The following is a 17,327-nucleotide window of genomic DNA, read 5'->3' as shown; positions in this document are numbered from 1 at the left end:
CATGGGTATATGAGTCGTGTGTTGTACACAATGTGGATCAGATTGACAATCACATGAAGAGTTCTGCATAACTTGGAAGCTTGCATAGTCCTAAACCAACATACCTCAACCTGTCAAAACAGTGGTTTTCAACCAGTGTGCCCTGGGGTGCCTTGAATGATGGTCAGGGGTGCCATGGGCAACACTGCCCCTCTTTCCTTCACTCCCTCCTCTGATGCCCTCTCACATTGTGGCTGTTGGTTGCAGTAGGCCTGGCTACAAGCTCCCCAGGGGATTGGTGCCTCTGGGGCTGGCTAGGGCGTGCTTCCCAGGCTCCTGTAGGGCAGTGTGAGGAGGCATCTCTCTTTAGGACAGGGGAGGCAGCTCAGAGACCGGGGTGGCAGCTGCGGCTTCCAGGAGGACTCCCAAGGAGAGGGGTGAAGAGAGGAGGCTGAGGAAACACTCCAGAAGGGATGGTGTTTAGAAAGGGGTGAGGGGCTGCCAGCTCTGCAGGAAAGGGGGACATAACTGGACATATGAGCCCCACAGGGGTGCTGCAGAAAGAATGTAGGAAGCCATGGACCCAAAAAGGTTGAAAACCTGTGTGTTAAAACATACACTCCCACCATGTTGCACCTCTCTGTGTCAGAGACAAACTTGGAAACTGCGGTCCAAACCTTTCATACCTTCCCCTGTGTTCCGCATCTATTAGCAACACTCTCCCCACTTAAGACTGTAAATGGCAGATATCTTCATACTAAGTGTACGCACAGTCTTGCCTCTGGCTAGATGTGAATTCATGCTGTTGTTTAAGATTCAAGCCTCGTGTTCTCTTCTTGCTGCATGTTGTGTGCAACGCGGGGTTCCTGCAAGTTCGTCCAGTAACTACAGAATGTAATGCATTGTTTATAATGTGGCACTCTCAGACTCTCTGAACAGATATCTGACATGTTCTTTACAAAGAAACAGAACAGTATGGGCAATGTCTGGAGAGGGCTTAGTTAGGCACAGATTCCAGCAGTTAGAGGGACTGGGTGTTCTATACAGCTAAACCATTTGTTGCACCTCTCTCTTAAGAACTCTTATACAATGTCTTTCCCTCTGCTTTTTAAATTCACATTTGCAGTGCTTATAGTTTGCCCTGCAACAAACTACTAGGCGGTAACCTCATGTGCTCTCAGACCATTTCAAAAACCAGGGCTTTAAATGGTTTTGCCTCCAGAGAAGCCAGCCCAGTGAACTCAGAGATGTCCTAGGGGAATGTACTAGCAAAAACGACTTAGAGGCACTAAGTTACATCTTACAAAGAAAATTAAATCAGCCTTTCAGTAAACAGCTGCAGAGGATGTGGGTAAGGTTTTTTCACCTGACAGCTGACCGTATCCTTATGGGTATCTTTCAACTGTTAAGAGGTGTGAAGGAGAATTGGGTATATAAACTAAGAGAACAACCCATAATCCTCTTTTCCACCACAGGAAATTATATGGGGGACAGCCTCACTTGGTGCAGTGTTCTACCAATATAGTGCCCCATTACCTCTGACCTGGCTGGTCTCCATGCCAAGAGAAGAAGAGTTTGGATTTGATATCCCACTTTATCACTACCCAAAGGAGTCTCAAAGCGGCTAACAATCTCCTTTCCCTTCCTCCCCCACAACAAACACTCTGTGAGGTGAGTGAGGCTGAGAGACTTCAGAGAAGTGTGACTAGCCCAAGGTCACCCAGTAGCTGCATGTGAAGGAGCAGGGAAGCGAACCCAGTTCACCAGATTACGAGCCTACCGCTCTTAACCACTACACCACACTGGCTCTCAAGAAAGTCAAGAAGGCAGCAATGGCTCTGAGGAGGTGAATGGGCTTAGGGAGTCTGGGTTATGGCAACCTCTGGCACTAGCCATGTTTCTACTGAGAGACCAGGCTGGGCTACTCTATACTGAATGGTTATTCTTTGCTCCCTGTACTGGGCCAGTGCTGGATAAAGCTTCTTGTTCCTCCTCACCAAATGAGATTTCTGGCCTTCTGTCAAAAGTGGGGGAACTACAACTCCCATCATCCCTGTTGTGACACTAGACCTGGATGGAGTGATGGGAGTCAGAGTCCAACAACAGGTTCCTCACTGCTGTTTTATATGCATCGTTCAGACATTACTTACGTTGATTCTGTTTCCTAGGGCAGCTAAGGCCATATTTCGTCTCCCTCTGGAATTTTAGGTGGGACATAAATATTTCAACAAACAAACAAATGGGTCAGGATTGTGCAGATAAAACATCAATTCTGAGAGCTGAATAGCACATTCAGCTCCTCTTCTCTGATTTAGGACAGTGATGATTGTTGTCTCCATTGTTGTTTTTGGACAAAGCTGTGGCAAAAAATTGGATTTCCTGGGTGTTTTCCATCCATTGTACTAATCCCACCCAGTTATCACCCCATCTTCTTTTTCTCTCCAAGGAATTCATATGGAATACTTTCTCCTTTTGTCACTCTAGTTCAGGGGACTGTAGCTCATTAAGAGATTCTAAGTTTCAATTTTTAATTTAAAAATAAAATAAAAATTAGATCCGTTTTATCCTTCACAGAGCAAACCTCTCAACAGCTTGGTTTTTACAACGAATCTATGCTAGTTTCAGCTACCTTTGTGGTGCAAAAAAAAAAAAAAAGGTGCAGCATAATCATAATACAGTTGTAAGGTAAAAGGTAAAGGTACCCCTGCCCGTACGGGCCAGTCTTGACAGACTCTGGGGTTGTGCGCCCATCTCACTTAAGAGGCCAGGGGCCAGCGCTGTCCGGAGACACTTCCGGGTCACATGGCCAGCGTGACATCGCTGCTCTGGCCAGAGCCAGAGCCAGAGCCGCACACGGAAACGCCGTTTACCTTCCCGCTGGTAAGCGGTCCCTAGTTATCTACTTGCACCCGGAGGTGCTTTCGAACTGCTAGGTTGGCAGGCGCTGGGACCGAGCAGCGGGAGCGCACCCCGCCGCAGGGATTCGAACCGCCGACCTTTCGATCGGCAAGCCCTAGGCGCTGAGGCTTTAACCCACAGCGCCACCTGCGTCCCCTATAATACAGTTGTACCTCGGGTTAAGTACTTAATTTGTTCCGGAGGTCTGTTCTTAATCTGAAACTGTTCTTAACCTGAAGCACCACTTTAGCTAATGGGGCCTCCTGCTGCCACCGCTGCACGATTTCTGTTCTCATCCTGAAGCAAAGTTCTTAACCTGAAGCACTATTTCTGGGTTAGTGGAGTCTGTAACCTGAAGCATATGTAACCTGAGGTACCACTGTAAAGTCTTCCTGTGGTCTACTCGGATTTTGTTTGGGGAGGGGTTTTTTTTTTATAGTATAACCCCAACACTCTCTTAACAGGGATCCTACTGCCCTGTGTAAAAGTGCATGCCTGAAGTCCTTTGGGGTCTCCCCATCAAGTGAACTAAATAACCATAAATCAGACAAGTTCAAAACAATTTTGAAATGGTATTAATCTACAAACACAAAGAAAAGAAAAAGCAACACTTACAAAGCTACTTGTTTTTATGTGAAATGGTCTCTTAGCTTGCAAGCATGGGTGATGTCTGATTGCCTCAAGAATTCCACTCGGGGTGGAATTCAACACTGCACTATCACAAACATTCTGTCGGAGAAAGCATTTCAGCTTCCCAGAAACAATACATCTTGTGCACTGTTTTAAGAATTCTCCCCCCACCCTCGAAACAATTTGAGAGGGCCCATCAATGGGAAGAGATTAGGAAGAGCACCTTTGTGCAACACTTCCACTGACATGGTTTTTTGGGGGAATCCCACTGTCTGGTTCTGGTTTCTCTTCCTGCTTCTATGATCTCTTCCAGCCTTTCTCAACCTTGGGTCTCCAGATGTTGTTGAACTACTGCAGAAATCCCCCCATGTCACTTCTGCCTTTGAAATCCCGTAATGTCAGGGAAAATCTCGACGTATGGCAGCCCTACATAATTCTCTAGGGGAAACCATATGCTTAAAATGGATGGGGTTGCATTGTGTTAGCAGAAGGATTACTGCCAGTGCAAAGGGACTTCACTCCCTTCCCTCTCCTCCCATGTGCACTACCTAAATCTGTCCTAGGTGTTTCCCCAACCTTCCAGAGCAGATTTGGGGAGGGTACAAGACGGGGGGGGGGGGGAGAGGGGTAAAGTTCGCCTCGTTTCTTAAATGAATGTGCCTGCAACAAGACTCACTGCATGCAGTATGAGATTTAAGCTGATGTCCAGATCCTTCAGTCTTTTATTTAGCATGGAACAGTATAAATGAGGAACTGACGTTTTCATGCCTTTGTACACCAAAATAAGATCTAAGGCAGAGACAAGCTGAAATACGGTTTTCTATTTTTTCCTTTGTACGGTAGACTAGTTTCTACTTGCGCACACCGCACTCTGACCCCATCTGCGTTATTCGTGCAAAGTAGCGCCATAGCACTTTAAGCAGTCGTGGCTTTCACCCAAAGAATCCTGGGAACTGTAGTCCGTTAAAGATGCCGCGCACTGTTAGGAGACCTCCTCTTCCTATCACAAAGTTACAATCCCCATTCAAACTCTATTCTAGGGGATGCTAGGAATTATAGCTCTCTGGTGGGGAAAGGGGCTCTCCTAACCTCCCTCATCACTCTTAATCTACAGTTCCCAGGATATATTTTTTTTGGGGGGGAGGGGGGTTCTTTAGTGGCATACAGCTTTAAACGTATAGCGCTGATGGGGTCTCTGTCCTCCATCCAGAGAAGCAAAGAGGCATTGTCAAAGTTGAAAGAGCGAGCCAAAAACAAATATCTAAGAGGATATGAAACGGCGCTGGTGAGGAGGGGTGTACCCTGGGCTGGGTTGTAGGTTGGGAAAAGCTCCGGGCCCGCCCGAGACTCTCTACCCCTGAAGTACGTCTTGCACCTTAGTTCCAAGCAGCCATAAATCTGAAACCCAGCCTGCGAAGTGCGCTGCAGCCGGCGCGGAAGCAGGAGAAGCCGTCGCAGCTCTCCAGGAAGGAAACCCGGCGGGCGCGACCCTCGTGGCTTCCCTGGTCCCGGGTCGGCTCTCCTCCCCTGGGGGCGGAGTAGAAAGGCGGGGCTTGCGGACGCGCAAACACAAGTCGGGGCGAGGCGGGCACCGCGAGTTCCGGGCCGGGAGCGGGGCAGCAAAGCGCGGCGCCTGAGTCATGGAGAGCGGCGACGGCGGCGGCGGCGGTGCCTACGGAGCTGCCAAGGCGGGCGGCACCTTCGACCCGTGGCGCTTCTTGCAGCAGCCGCAGGTCATCGCGCGCCTTCTGAGTGCGGTGAGTGGCGTCGGGCCGGGGCTCCCGGAACGCAGCGCGGAAGTTGGGCTCTGAACTTTTGCAGAGGCCGCCCGGCTCCTTCCTAACCCCGGGCAAGTCGGCGCGCGCGCGCCCCCACGCTGCGCTTGGCCGCGAAGGAGGGCGAGCTAGTGGCCAGGGTGCCACTAGCTAGTGGCCCAGGTGAGGCTGACGTAGCTGAGGCGGGGCCGTGCCTCCTGCCACCTGGGCCGTGCCTCCTGCCACCAACAGTAGCACCCGAGGAGGGGAAGTAGTTGAGGCGGAGCAATGCAGTGTCATGCAGCGCCGTCGGGAATGGAGACACCTGCTGGAGGCCCCGGGCCTCGGCTAGGAGGAGTCTCTCCTTCTTGTTCCGCTTCTGAAGAAGACGCGTGGCCAAGTCCTCTGGAAATCATCCACTCGGGGCCAGTGGCGGGTCCCTCCGCTCTCAGCCCCCGAGGCCGCATACAGATGGCAGGTGCGCCCTGGCAGCGCGTCTCCCGCGCTGCGCCCCGTCTCTCTCGGCCGGTGGGGAGCCCCGCGCGTGGGAACCGGGCAGGGGCCGCTTCTGGTTGTTGGCCCGCCTTCGGCCGCTGCCTCGCTCCCATTCACTTGCTTAGGATTGGGCAACTCCGCCGAATAAAGTCCATCGCTTTGTATTGCGGGTTGTTTGAGGAGAAGCAGCCTGGTCATATGGCTGTCAGCTGATAGGCCTTGAGCGGAGCTAGGCTGCTGCCTTCCTAGCCTTTTGACGAGCTGAGTGCTCATGGCTTCTGGGTCTGTAACACAAAGAGGAACGCCCTTCCCTATGGGCAGCGTTTGTAGATGGAGAGAAACTCTTCAGATATATGGAGTATTTGCTTGGCAGTAAGGAAGAGCGAAACTGCTTAGGAAGCAGCTGGCTCCCGAGTTTTGCTAGATCCAGTAAGACAGATCCTTTCATGGCTGGTTCCTCCAAAAGAGCCTTTCCCAAGCTTGGTTCTTCAGCTGTTTTGGACTACAGTTCCCATCATTCCTGACCACTAGTCCTGATAACTACAGGTGATGGGAGTTGTAGTCCAAAACCAGCTGGAGACCCAAGTTTGGGAATCTCTGCTCCAAACATTCTGAGGGAGAGTTATGCTTCTAGTCTTCTGGTTTTCAGGGAGGGTTCTAGGAGCATCTTCCAGAGGTGATGTGAAATTCTGTCAGTAATAGCACTCCTTAAGGACAATCTAAAAGTATTATCAGGTACTTATAATGGGAGGGGGCAGACACGGAGGGTAGGAGTTATGTAGGAAATCATGTCATGTTAGCAGAGGTTAACATGCCTGAGTCCTGGTTGCCTCATGTGAAAGACATTTTCTTGAGAGGTGAGCAAGTGCACTTCAAGCGTGCTTGATTTTTGACCTGTGGCTGAGAGCAGCTTGTTACTGGTGAGGAGAAAATGACAGCTTTAAAATTAGTTGGGGAGGTGGAGAGATCTGTCTGAACCCTGAAGCGGCTTTGTCTGAAAGGTGAAGAGGGAAGGCTCCTCAGCAATTTGTATGGTTCTCTTTCTAGGATTCACCAATCTCCAGTGCCAGGTGGTCTCAAACAAAACTCCTTATCTTAGCTGGCATGATGTCCAGCACCCAGCTATAATTATTGCTCCTCTTTTCCTTAGGGTGAGGTTTGAACTATTGAGGCCTCTGCTGCTCCGTACTTTGTTCAGAATGAATGCAATGCATTTCTCAGCTGTGCACAAAGATGCAGGTTGGGACCTTGCAAGGGTAATGTTTTGCATAGAGGTGGGATTTCGGGATTTAGTGGTCCCAAGTTATGATGTTAAAAGCACATGAGGCCACCATCTTGCTGTAGCTAAGCAGGTCTGGTCAGTAACTGGATGGGTGACCACCTCAGAACATGTACACTTGTGGGTTCCATGATTGCAGAGAGATGGGATATAAATGAAATCATGGTTGATTTGTGCCTTAACGGAAGCACCTCACTACTCTGCAAGATGGTGGGTAGCATTGTACTTTTTTTGTTGTTGCAGATTTTTGCACTCATTGTTTTCTCCTGCATCATTGGTGAAGGCTATACCAACCATTCTTCATCTGACAAGCTGTACTGCGTCTTCAACCACAGTGAGGATGCTTGTCGTTACGGCATTGGCATCGGAGTGATTGCCTTCCTGGCTTGTGTATTCTTCTTGATGGTGGATATCTACTTCCCACAGATTAGCAATGCCACTGATCGCAAGTACCTCGTTATGGCTGACCTGGGCTTCTCAGGTATTTCTTTTTGGGAGGTGTGACATGAAACAAGTCCTTGTGGGGAGGGAGGGCAAGGCTCCGTACATGTTCTCTTCCTCCTCTCTCTTTTCCCCACCCCCTTTGCAGAGCTGGACAATGCCTTCCCTTGTTTTGCTCTCAGTATGATGTGAGTCTGGAACAGCTCAGCTCCCCTGGCATGCTGCCTGCGAGGGCTTGTTTTGTCTGAATGAAAGTGTCTTCCAGGAGAGACTGCCTGTGTTCCTAAAAACACTGGGATGCTATATTATTGGTAAAGATTAGTGCTGGGCAAGGAGGAGACACCATTGAATGGGTGCCCCTTTGTTCCCTGACGTAAACGCCACATGCCTTAATACCTTGAAAAAAATGTCACACGTTTCTTTAAGGGGGCTTCTAGATAGCGTTTGTTCTACTTTGAGAAACAGGAGATTCTGGACTCCCATTCCAGGCCTTGGCCTAGATTAACTAATACTGTAATCAAAACTTGGCCCACACATCCTTCTGAGACGGTTGCAGAATATGCCCATTTTGTTCAGTGTAAGGTCTCCTCCAGACTGTCAATACTTTGTGGGAGGGATTCAAGTGCATACCAGAAATTCAAAGCACTTTAAATCTGCAAATCTAAAGTGCTTCGCTGCCCTAGAACAATAAATCCATTAAACAAATTATGTAGTTTGGAAAGCGATGGGGAAAAAGTGTGATGCATTGAAAAGGATGAGATAAACAAATGACTAACAGGAAGACGTGGAACATCCCACAGGCAAATCAGGATGAATGCTCATAGTTACATAACTGCCCCCCAAAATTATAAATGAATGCTCAGTAACGATAAGACAAAAAGCCGGGTAGCTTTTGTGCAAGCAAGCTGGAAAGAATGCTCATTAAACAAGTTGTCTGGAGGAGCCATAGAATTTCCTGATAACCAGAGCACAAGTGGCAGGTATTTTATCATATAGTTGTAGCCCCAGTTGATAGCAGGAGCAGAATGGCAGTGCTCTGTACTGCAGGCTTCCCCAGCCTGGTGCCCTCCAGATATTGCCAACTATCTGCGACCATGGGCCATTCTGGCTCGGTTAGTGGGAGGTGTCCCAGCACACCTGGAGGATACCAGGTCGGGGTAAGTTGTTCTCCTTAAACTTCAGCTGAAGGGTGCCTGTGCTTCTGTTAAATTTGAAGAGACTGGAAGAATAACCAGCAGGTAAGCAAAAAGGAAGAGACCTACAGTTGTATTCAATGCTGTGCAAACAGACGGGATGTTCCCCTCCATCTGCAGCATGCCCCAAAATCAGCTCGAGGATCCCCAAGCCTCAGGAGCTGGGAGTATTGCCTGCCTAAAAGTCTGTTTTAGCACTGAAGCTGCGGCATCAGATACAGCCCTTAGAACAGGGCTTATCGTAGGCCTTCATATTCTGTTAATAAGTCACCCAGTCCCTTCCACTCTTGCTAAATATATTTTTTTCTCTTTGTGCAGCTCTCTGGGCCTTTCTGTGGTTTATTGGGTTCTGCGTGCTAACAAACCAGTGGGCATCAACACCTCCCAAAGATGTATCGATTGGAGCCGACTCTGCCCGTGCTTCAATTGCTTTCAGCTTTTTCTCCATCTTCTCATGGGTGAGTGAGGGTTTCTCTCTGGCCCAAGGAAGTCCAAGGCTGAAGTCAGACAGGCTGCCAGCTGCCAGCCCTGAACTGGGGATTAGCTATGAAACTGATAATTAGTTTGCCAACACCTGTTAAACTGAGCTCAAAACAAGTAACCAGCTCAGATCTCTCTGGCGTTGCCTCACAAGGTGGCCATAGAATTTCCCTGGCCTTCCCATCCGAAACAAAGCAATGCTACTAAACTACCTTACAGAGGAATGGCTGTATAAATGGCTGTTGCATGTGACCAACTCTTCACAGACCCATCCTGGTCCTTGCCAGCCAGAGCTAATAGCTTGTTTCTGTCCACAGGGGCTCCTGATCACCTTTGCACTTCAGCGCTACCGCATGGGGGTGCAAGATTTTGACCACAGCTACGTTGACCCAGCTCCAGGTCCTGTGCCCCCCTACTCAAGCTACCCCAATGTTGGTCATGAGAGCTACCAGCAGCCACCCTTCACCCCTCGCACTGGAGAGGACTCTGAGGGCTACCAGCCTCCCCCTGTGTACTGATTGCTACTAGCACTGTTTAAAGCAGCTCATGGGGAATAGCCACCTAAGTGCAATTGATTCACTTGCTTGGGTTGGGGAAAGGCTTCTACTGTGAAGAGTAAGAATGCCACAGCTTAACTTTTGTGTGTGCGTGTGCATTGGGTTCTGGGGTATCCTTGCTGTTTTCTACCCTTGCAGAAAATACTTCGCTCCCCCCTCAGGGGTGTGAGAGGCTTTCTTTCTGGCCTGTGTGTGACGTGCAAGGCATAATAGTTGCCAAAAAAATACGCAGAGGATATTCAGCTAACTCTATAACAGGAGCTAGAGATTTCATCTAGCAGTTAAGGTAAGCGTCCCGTTATGTTGCTTCCTACTGCAGTTATCGTAGCGGGACCCTTGCTGCTGGCCAAAGTACTTTGTGCCTTTTGTGCTGATGCTGTTACATCCTTGACTCATACCAGCCACTGAGTGGGGTGGGGGGGTTAGTTCCCAGCTCCTATGGTGCTGCCTTTCTAGATAGGATAGTGCGGATGCAGTGCTTTCCTTACAGCTTTTCACTTGCTGCTGGATGGACATGATGCCAAAGCTTAGGCCTAAAGGCCCCCTCATTTCTTTTTTTTAAATAACAATTTGTATATAAAGTGCTGGACTGAGCAATGTTGAATTTTTCCTGTGTGCCTTGTCTTGTTTCCCTCCCTCAATTCAGTCCTAGTTCAAGATGGGAGGGGACCAGCTCCCTATCTGCAAAGATATACTAATAGTGAAGAAACAAAGTTGGGTTGGGGTGCAGGTACTACTGTTTGCTTCTTGGGGTAGGAAGCCCAATTGCACAAAACTTATAAACTGCCACACTTTCCTGGGTACCCAACAAGCCTTTCTGGGAAAGCTCTAACTTCGTAGGTTGGTTTCCCAACTGTACCTGTTGTGTGTTGGGAGGGGGGGTAACAGGAGACAACCCACCCACATGGGAAGCTATTTGAGGGTTTGGGAAGTGTTCTAAATCTGTATCATGGCAGAAATAAACCTCGTCACTCCCATCACTTGGAATGCGAGATTTTATTATACATCCTTCCCATGGCTTCAGGGGAGATGTTTATGTGTGAACCCAGCTATGTGACCGAGGGCTAGCTGTGGGAAAATAATTATGCTGGCTGTAGCAAAGCAGTGGTGTAAGGTCTTGGCACCTACAGAAACAAGTACCACAAGCCTTATCTCAGCTCCTTTTTTTAGGCTGCGCTTTTCACCTCCTGCTGTTCTGGGTTTTGGCCAACCAAGCACTCTAAACAGCTGGTGTTGTTTCTCCCAGTGCAGCTCTTAACATGAAAGGGTGCCTGTACTATCGGGAGAAGGAGCATGGGCATTTTCAGTGGTGGTCCTACAACAAAAGTTTCCAAGCAAGAGGCCGGTCATCTTCAACACTTCTGATGGGGAGGGGACTGAGAGCTGGATGTCTCCTACAATCTAAGTGGGTAGCCTTTAAAAACAAAATAGACACCTTGCTCTGAAGCCTGGTGAAATGATGGTGGAAATCAATAAAAAAGGTCAAAGAAGACATTCAGTACTAAGTTATTTATTAAAATAGCCTGATGAATAAAACATTTTTCTCTTAACTGATCACTATGGGAGAAGACAGCAAATCTTCATGGGAAACAGAAGTGGCAGCAGAGCAGTCTTAGGGCATGTTTTAAGTGCAAAACTGATCAAATGCAGAAATAGCTACTACCATTCATCATGCAGAAGACAGTAAGATCGAACTGCCAGAAGTTATATGACAGGTACATGCCCCAAGTTTCATATATAATGAACATGATTGACGCTCTCGGCCATCCTGAATAAATTAGGAAAGTAAAGGCCTGACACAGGACACAAAATCTTAAAGCCAAGACTACAAAGAACATAAGAATTGCTTATTGCCCACTTCTGGAGACACATTATATCTATCAAACCCTTCTACAGAAAAGCAGAGGCCTCATAAATTACGCAGGATTAGTAATAATTTTGTTAGTTTGGAAGCCTCACAGAACTATGCTATATACCCAACACGTAGCTAGATGTTAGATCAGAGAGATACACATAGAATTGAGGAAATGTTTTGCTCAGGCAGTTAGTCTAGAGTTGAACATTATGTTCCATATTCCATGTTCAAGAAGGGTGAAAGACTGGGAAAGAGGCTAGCCCTTCCAAGGTAAACTGTTTAACAAGGACACTGGTGTTTGCTGAAATAAGAGACAATGGCTTTAAGATATAAATAATGTTCTAGTTTGACTAGGAAACAGGTTCTGCTAGTGAACATAGAGGAAACTCCCAATTCTATGAGACAGTAGGAAGTCTTTCCCCATAAATGTGAAGCCACTAAGAGGCGAGCTTTCGGTTTCTAGCACACCTAAATTATTAGCCTTTTGCAACATGCCCCAGCCTCATTTCCTCCTTTAAAAGCAGTTCACTCTTTCTAGTGCTTTCACTAGTATTGTCCTTTGATCTGCACACCTTTTTAACGGTATAGAGTTGGAATGAAGAACAGCACATCAATTAACCCCACTGAAGAAAAGGGCTGTTACTTTCCTAGTTCAGTGTGATGGGCTCCACTGCATGATTTGACGAGCAGCCAAAGCCTTTCGGGAACCAGCAATATCTAGCTGCTTATTTCCTCCTGGCAGATTCTCTTTGTCGTCAGTTGCCTGCTGCTGCGGCCGCTTCTTGAAGTAGCAGACACGGCAGACTGAATGGTACTTGTCTGCTCCTCCTATCACTTCCACCTAAAGAAGGAGAGAAGTGTTAATTACTCAACAGGTAAAAAGCACTTTTCTGCTGTCAGACTGATAGCAGGCACATCTCTGCCTCACAGATGGAAAGGAACCTTTCTGAGAAGGAAAGTACAGTGGACTCTTACCTCCTTCTCTGTTCCCAGCCGCTTTGTGTAAGAGGCTTCACGGTAACACTCCATGCAGACAGCGTTTAGTTTCACCACACTCTCTGCTAAAGGGACCAGCTGCAAGATGTTGCCAAAGGCCTGCAGTGAAACAACCAGATGCAACGTTGGGTTGGGACACATACCAGCCGGAAGAGAAAATTAAGAATTTAGAGAGGTTTACCTTTCTCTGGAAGGTTGCATCAAGGGCGGCCACAATGACAGTCTTCCCCGCATTGGCCATTGCCTCACAGAACTCTACAATGTCTGGAAACTAGACAGGAACAGAGGGGAAAAGTTATGTTCCTCCACAGTGGACAAGTCGTATCTCTTAGAAATTCATAGGACTACATGTGACACAACCAGTTCTTTGGTTGTGAGGAGACGGTGACATTCTTAAGAGTATTTGCATGGTACTTTTACAGTGAAAGCCTATGGGGTGGGGAGAATAGCCAATGTGGTGTGGTCTCTTGCGGTTGCTGAACTACAGTTGCCATCAGCTTCAGCAAACATAGCCAATGGTCAGGATGACAGAAGCTGTAGCCCACCCTCATTGGCTAACTCCGGCCGACACATACCCATTCAGAAATAAGCATTCATTAAGACTTGCTCCCAGGGTAATAGTATAGGACTGTACCTTAACCCACTTACGTTTAAAGCGAAATTAAGGGAGCCAACAGGTCTCACGTTCTCTAACTGAATACTTTAAGGTATTCCCTGATGGGAACCCTATCTGCTACTGCTAGAAAGGTCTCAATTATGGGAGGAAAGGATGATGGCTTGGTGATAGATCACATGCTCTCTCTCTCTCTCTTTTTTGCAGAAGGCCCCAAGATCAATACAGTGTTACCTTGGGTTAAGTACTTAATTCGTTCTGGAGGTCCGTACTTAATCTGAAACTATTCTTAACCTGAAACACCACTTTAGCTTATGGGGCCTCCTGCTGCTGCCGCACCGCCGGAGTACGATTTCTGTTCTCACCCTGAAGCAAAGTTCTTAACCGAAGGTAATATTTCTAGGTTAGCGGAGTCTGTAACCTGAAGCGTATGTAACCCGAGGTACCACTATACCTGGCAAGCCTGCTGCTACCACCATCACATCACCTGAATTTCCAAAAAGTCTTTAAAGGGGTGGGCCAGCTGTAGTGTGGGCTTCTCATGGTCCAAGACAGGCAATTATCGCCCAATAAGCTTTTAAATGAAAATTGTTCCTTGCTCATCCATCTCCACATACTCAACATGGGTGAGCCGAGATCAGTCTTGTATATATGAGTTTCTTCGTTTTCGTTAAAACTCCCAAGGTCTACTAATGCCTTTTACATGTACAAAGCAAGAGTACATCCTCAGGGTCTCTTAACAGCTATTAGACAGCTAATTTTTGTAACAATCTGAAACACGTACTTGTTCTTAGGGAGACAAGTAACACTATATCAGATCAATCTCCTCCTAATCCTGCATTCTTGACAAGAATACCAGCAGCCACAGTGCAGTCCACACCAAGAACTGACCAGTGGATTGTTCATTTACGTTTTCACCCCTGCTCTACACCCCTTTAAATTAATGTCTCTCCTAACCTTTCAGCAATACATTGTCCAAGTTCAGCTAACATTGCCAACACGGTCAAGAAAATAATTTCCAGAGAACCCACTAGCAGCAACCTGTGTGTGTTCTAGATAAAGATGTACTCCAATTACTGTAGGAATGTTGTTAGAATTGAACTACATTCTATTTAGCAATGATACATAAGAGCCTGCTGGATCTAGTCCAACATCCTATTTTCACAGCGGCCAACCAGATGCTTGCTGGAAACCCACAAAGAGGACATCAGCACAACAGTACTCTAGACACCTGCGATTCCCAGTATTTGGTATTCATAGCAACCCCTTCCATGTTCCTTTATACAGTGGTACCTCAGGTTAAGTACTTAATTCGTTCCGGAGGTCCGTTCTTAACTTGAAACTGTTCTTAACCTGAAGCACCACTTTACCTAATGGGGCCTCCTGCTGCTGCCGTGCCGCCGGAGCACAATTTCTGTTCTCATCCTGAAGCAAAGTTCTTAACCCGAGGTACTATTTCTGGGTTAGCGGAGTCTGTAACTTGAAGCATATGTAACCTGAGGTACCACTGTACTGTTCTGTGTAAAAGAGGACTGCAATCCTACATCTACTCAGAAGTCCCAAGGAGCTCAATGGGGCTTATTCTAGGAGCATAAAATGGCAGCCCAGGTCCCCATAGAGCTGTGAAACAGACTTATGCGGTTGTGCTTGACAGTTGACCCAAGCCAGATTTATTTTATTTATATACTGTTTATTTTATAAACAAGAGTAATGTTATACAAACAAGTATGCCAAGATTTCTCATGTCATGTGTCACAAAAATAGCATAATGTGGAAAAAATATCTACAACATATGTTTCATTATTCAGAGAAGATAAAAGAACTTACAAACTGGCCTTCATCAATGCCAATCACAGCAGCGTTAAGGGCCTCTTGATGCACATCTTTGAGACAACAAGCTGAATAGGCTTCCATGGTATTCCTACATAGAAACAGAAATATTTGTGATAATTGGATTGCTTTGGTTATAAGCCTACTCCATGGCAAAGAGTTCATTTTCCTGTGGCACTTGCAGAATGCTCTTGAATCTAAATAGCAGCTACGTGAGAGAAGACTTAGACAGGGAAGATGCTTGAATCCCCAGACTGAATCCCCTGAGGTCATATATTATAGCAAAGCATTACAGTGCCAACAGTTTAAGATAACAGTTTGTGAAAAATGGTGTGCCTGCTTGAAATTTCCCAAGCATATACACTGTATAGATTGGCCCTGACATTTTAGCAATTTACCTGTCATGTGTGGAGACGCCATTGACGCAGTAGCGTGTGTCCTTGGAATACTTGATCAGCAGGCATTTGTACTGTGCAATTTGGAACCGACGGACCCGGCGCATGAGTTCAGTGCTGCAAAACAAGAATGGAGATGTCCAGTGGCAAGCATAACCCAGGAAAGCCTAAAGTGTTTCTGGTCAGAGAGAAACAAGCTCTTTTACTAGAAGGGTACATGTGGCTCTATTGTGAGTCAAAAAAGCTGCAGCTGCTACATGAGGGAAATTACAAAAACACAAGATTGACTGCTTTAGTCACTTCATTACTAAAGATAACACCTACAATCGTGCAAAACACATTTCCCTCCCAGCTCTGGCGGAGACAATGCATTTTAAGAAATTGGCTTTTGTTCTAGAGAAGGCAGCACTATAAGTTTAGAGGTGAAGAGTAAAGAAATGGCAATTGCCTCTATTCAGTCCATGGGATCTACTCCTTGCCCTACAGTCTTGATTGGCTAGGGCATGGCAAGGTTTCATTCGATTTGTCTGCCAAATGGCACGACCCATTATTTGCTCTGGTAAGAGCAAATGATGGCTAGAGCCTATTTTATAGAAAGCAAACATTTTTGGGCAAGCAAGGTGCAAATCCACCATAGGGGACAGTGCCACTTTTGCACTCATTGAAGGATCTGCAGCCCATTATCCCATGCCTTGATATATTTTCACCTCTAGTTTACTGACTGAGGGAGGAAGCAGTAGCGTAGTGGTGATCAAGCAGGTAGAACTCCAGCAATTTGTGCCTCTTGTAGTATCCATGTCACATACAGATCAGCCACGCCAGTTAACAAAACTGGTGTGCTAGGCCCAACATCTAGATTACCAGTACATATAATAGCAGCACTTATTTCAAATCTGCAGTGTACATACCTTTTCCCGGAGAACATGGGTCCAAAGATGACCTATAGAGGTTGGAGGGGAAAATGGATTTAGGAATGTTTTCTTCTTAAAGCTAAGTACCAAATATACAGGTTGCAAGATAAATGGCTGCAGTCAGAAACACGTTGTTGAACTAGATTGAGCTCCTTTTAAGCCAGATCCCTACAAGAGCCCGTCCGTTATCAGAGGCAGCAGTTCTCTAAATGCCACATCCTAGGAATCCCAAGAGGGGAGATGGCGGTTGTGCCCATGCCCTTCCCATCTGCATCGTGAGAACAGGATGGTGGGCTAGAGGGGGCCTTTGGTCAGATCCAGCTGTGCCCTTCCAGCGCCCTCACGCAGCCTTTACTCCCATTCGGAGCCGGAGAGGCGAATATCGCTTTCGCACCCCCAGTTCCGCGATCGAGGTTGCTACCCAAAACCTCTCCCTCGCTCTCCTCTCCAGTACCCCGCAAAGCCAAGGGCCCCGAAAACATCACTATAAAGGCGAACCTCCAGCCTCAGAACTATCAGCCGCTCCCCTTAATAAACCCCTCCAGCTCAAAGCCCTGTCACACACAATGGCACCAACTTCTACGTGCCTGGATCTGGCCGCGGGCCTTGAGGGGCGACCCCGGCTGCACTCCTGGCATCATCAGGCAGTTCATGGCTCCGATTCCAAGTCCTTGCCCGGGCAGATCCACCTAACGCCGGCCTTTCTTTCCCTTCGCGCGCCCGGCTCCGGCAGTTTTTATACCCGGGGCAAGCACTGTCCAATCAGAATAGATCGCGCCGTTCCATAGACCATCAAAAGGAAACCCCCTCCGCCCCTTGGCCAATCAGAGTCAAGGCGGGAAAAACTTTCTTGAAAGTGTTTGGCAAGGGCGGCGTAGGCGCTTAAACTATCTCCCGGCATGCTCTGCGAAAGTGAGGATTTTTTTTTTTTTTTAAGGGGCTGGGGAGGCACTCGCGTCCGGTCTCCCGTCATAGTTCCTCTTCCTGACTTTTTTTTCTTGCTTGGCAGTCGGAGAGCAGC

The 17,327-nt window shown here is 47.5% G+C and overlaps 2 protein-coding genes across 3 annotated transcripts; one reads left to right on the top strand and one right to left on the bottom strand.

Annotated features, from left to right (window-relative positions):
• Window positions 1-5,088: 5,088 nt before the first annotated feature.
• Window positions 5,089-10,310, top strand: SYNGR2 (synaptogyrin 2). The gene is made up of 4 exons (XM_079965699.1): window positions 5,089-5,264; window positions 7,279-7,516; window positions 8,988-9,127; window positions 9,467-10,310. The coding sequence occupies exons 1-4, from the start codon at window positions 5,148-5,150 to the stop codon at window positions 9,665-9,667; spliced, it is 696 nt and encodes a 231-aa protein (XP_079821825.1). The 5' UTR covers window positions 5,089-5,147; the 3' UTR covers window positions 9,668-10,310.
• An 890-nt stretch (window positions 10,311-11,200) lies between these two features.
• On the bottom strand, window positions 11,201-17,051 carry TK1 (thymidine kinase 1). 2 transcript variants are annotated; one of them, XM_079965697.1, is made up of 7 exons: window positions 16,894-17,051; window positions 16,304-16,335; window positions 15,399-15,512; window positions 14,998-15,091; window positions 12,739-12,828; window positions 12,537-12,656; window positions 11,201-12,402 (listed from the first exon to the last, which is right to left on the bottom strand). In XM_079965697.1, the coding sequence occupies exons 1-7, from the start codon at window positions 16,957-16,959 to the stop codon at window positions 12,214-12,216; spliced, it is 705 nt and encodes a 234-aa protein (XP_079821823.1). In that variant the 5' UTR covers window positions 16,960-17,051; the 3' UTR covers window positions 11,201-12,213. The 2 variants fall into 2 exon arrangements, with proteins under 2 accessions (XP_079821823.1, XP_079821824.1); XM_079965698.1 differs by having other exon boundaries at window positions 16,872-17,008.
• Window positions 17,052-17,327: the final 276 nt, after the last annotated feature.

Source organism: Podarcis cretensis, assembly GCF_951804945.1.
Source record: "Podarcis cretensis genome assembly, chromosome: 2".
Lineage (NCBI taxonomy): Eukaryota > Metazoa > Chordata > Lepidosauria > Squamata > Lacertidae > Podarcis > Podarcis cretensis.
Note: the sequence above shows the minus strand (reverse complement) of the source record. Positions and strands in the feature narration are given on the sequence as shown.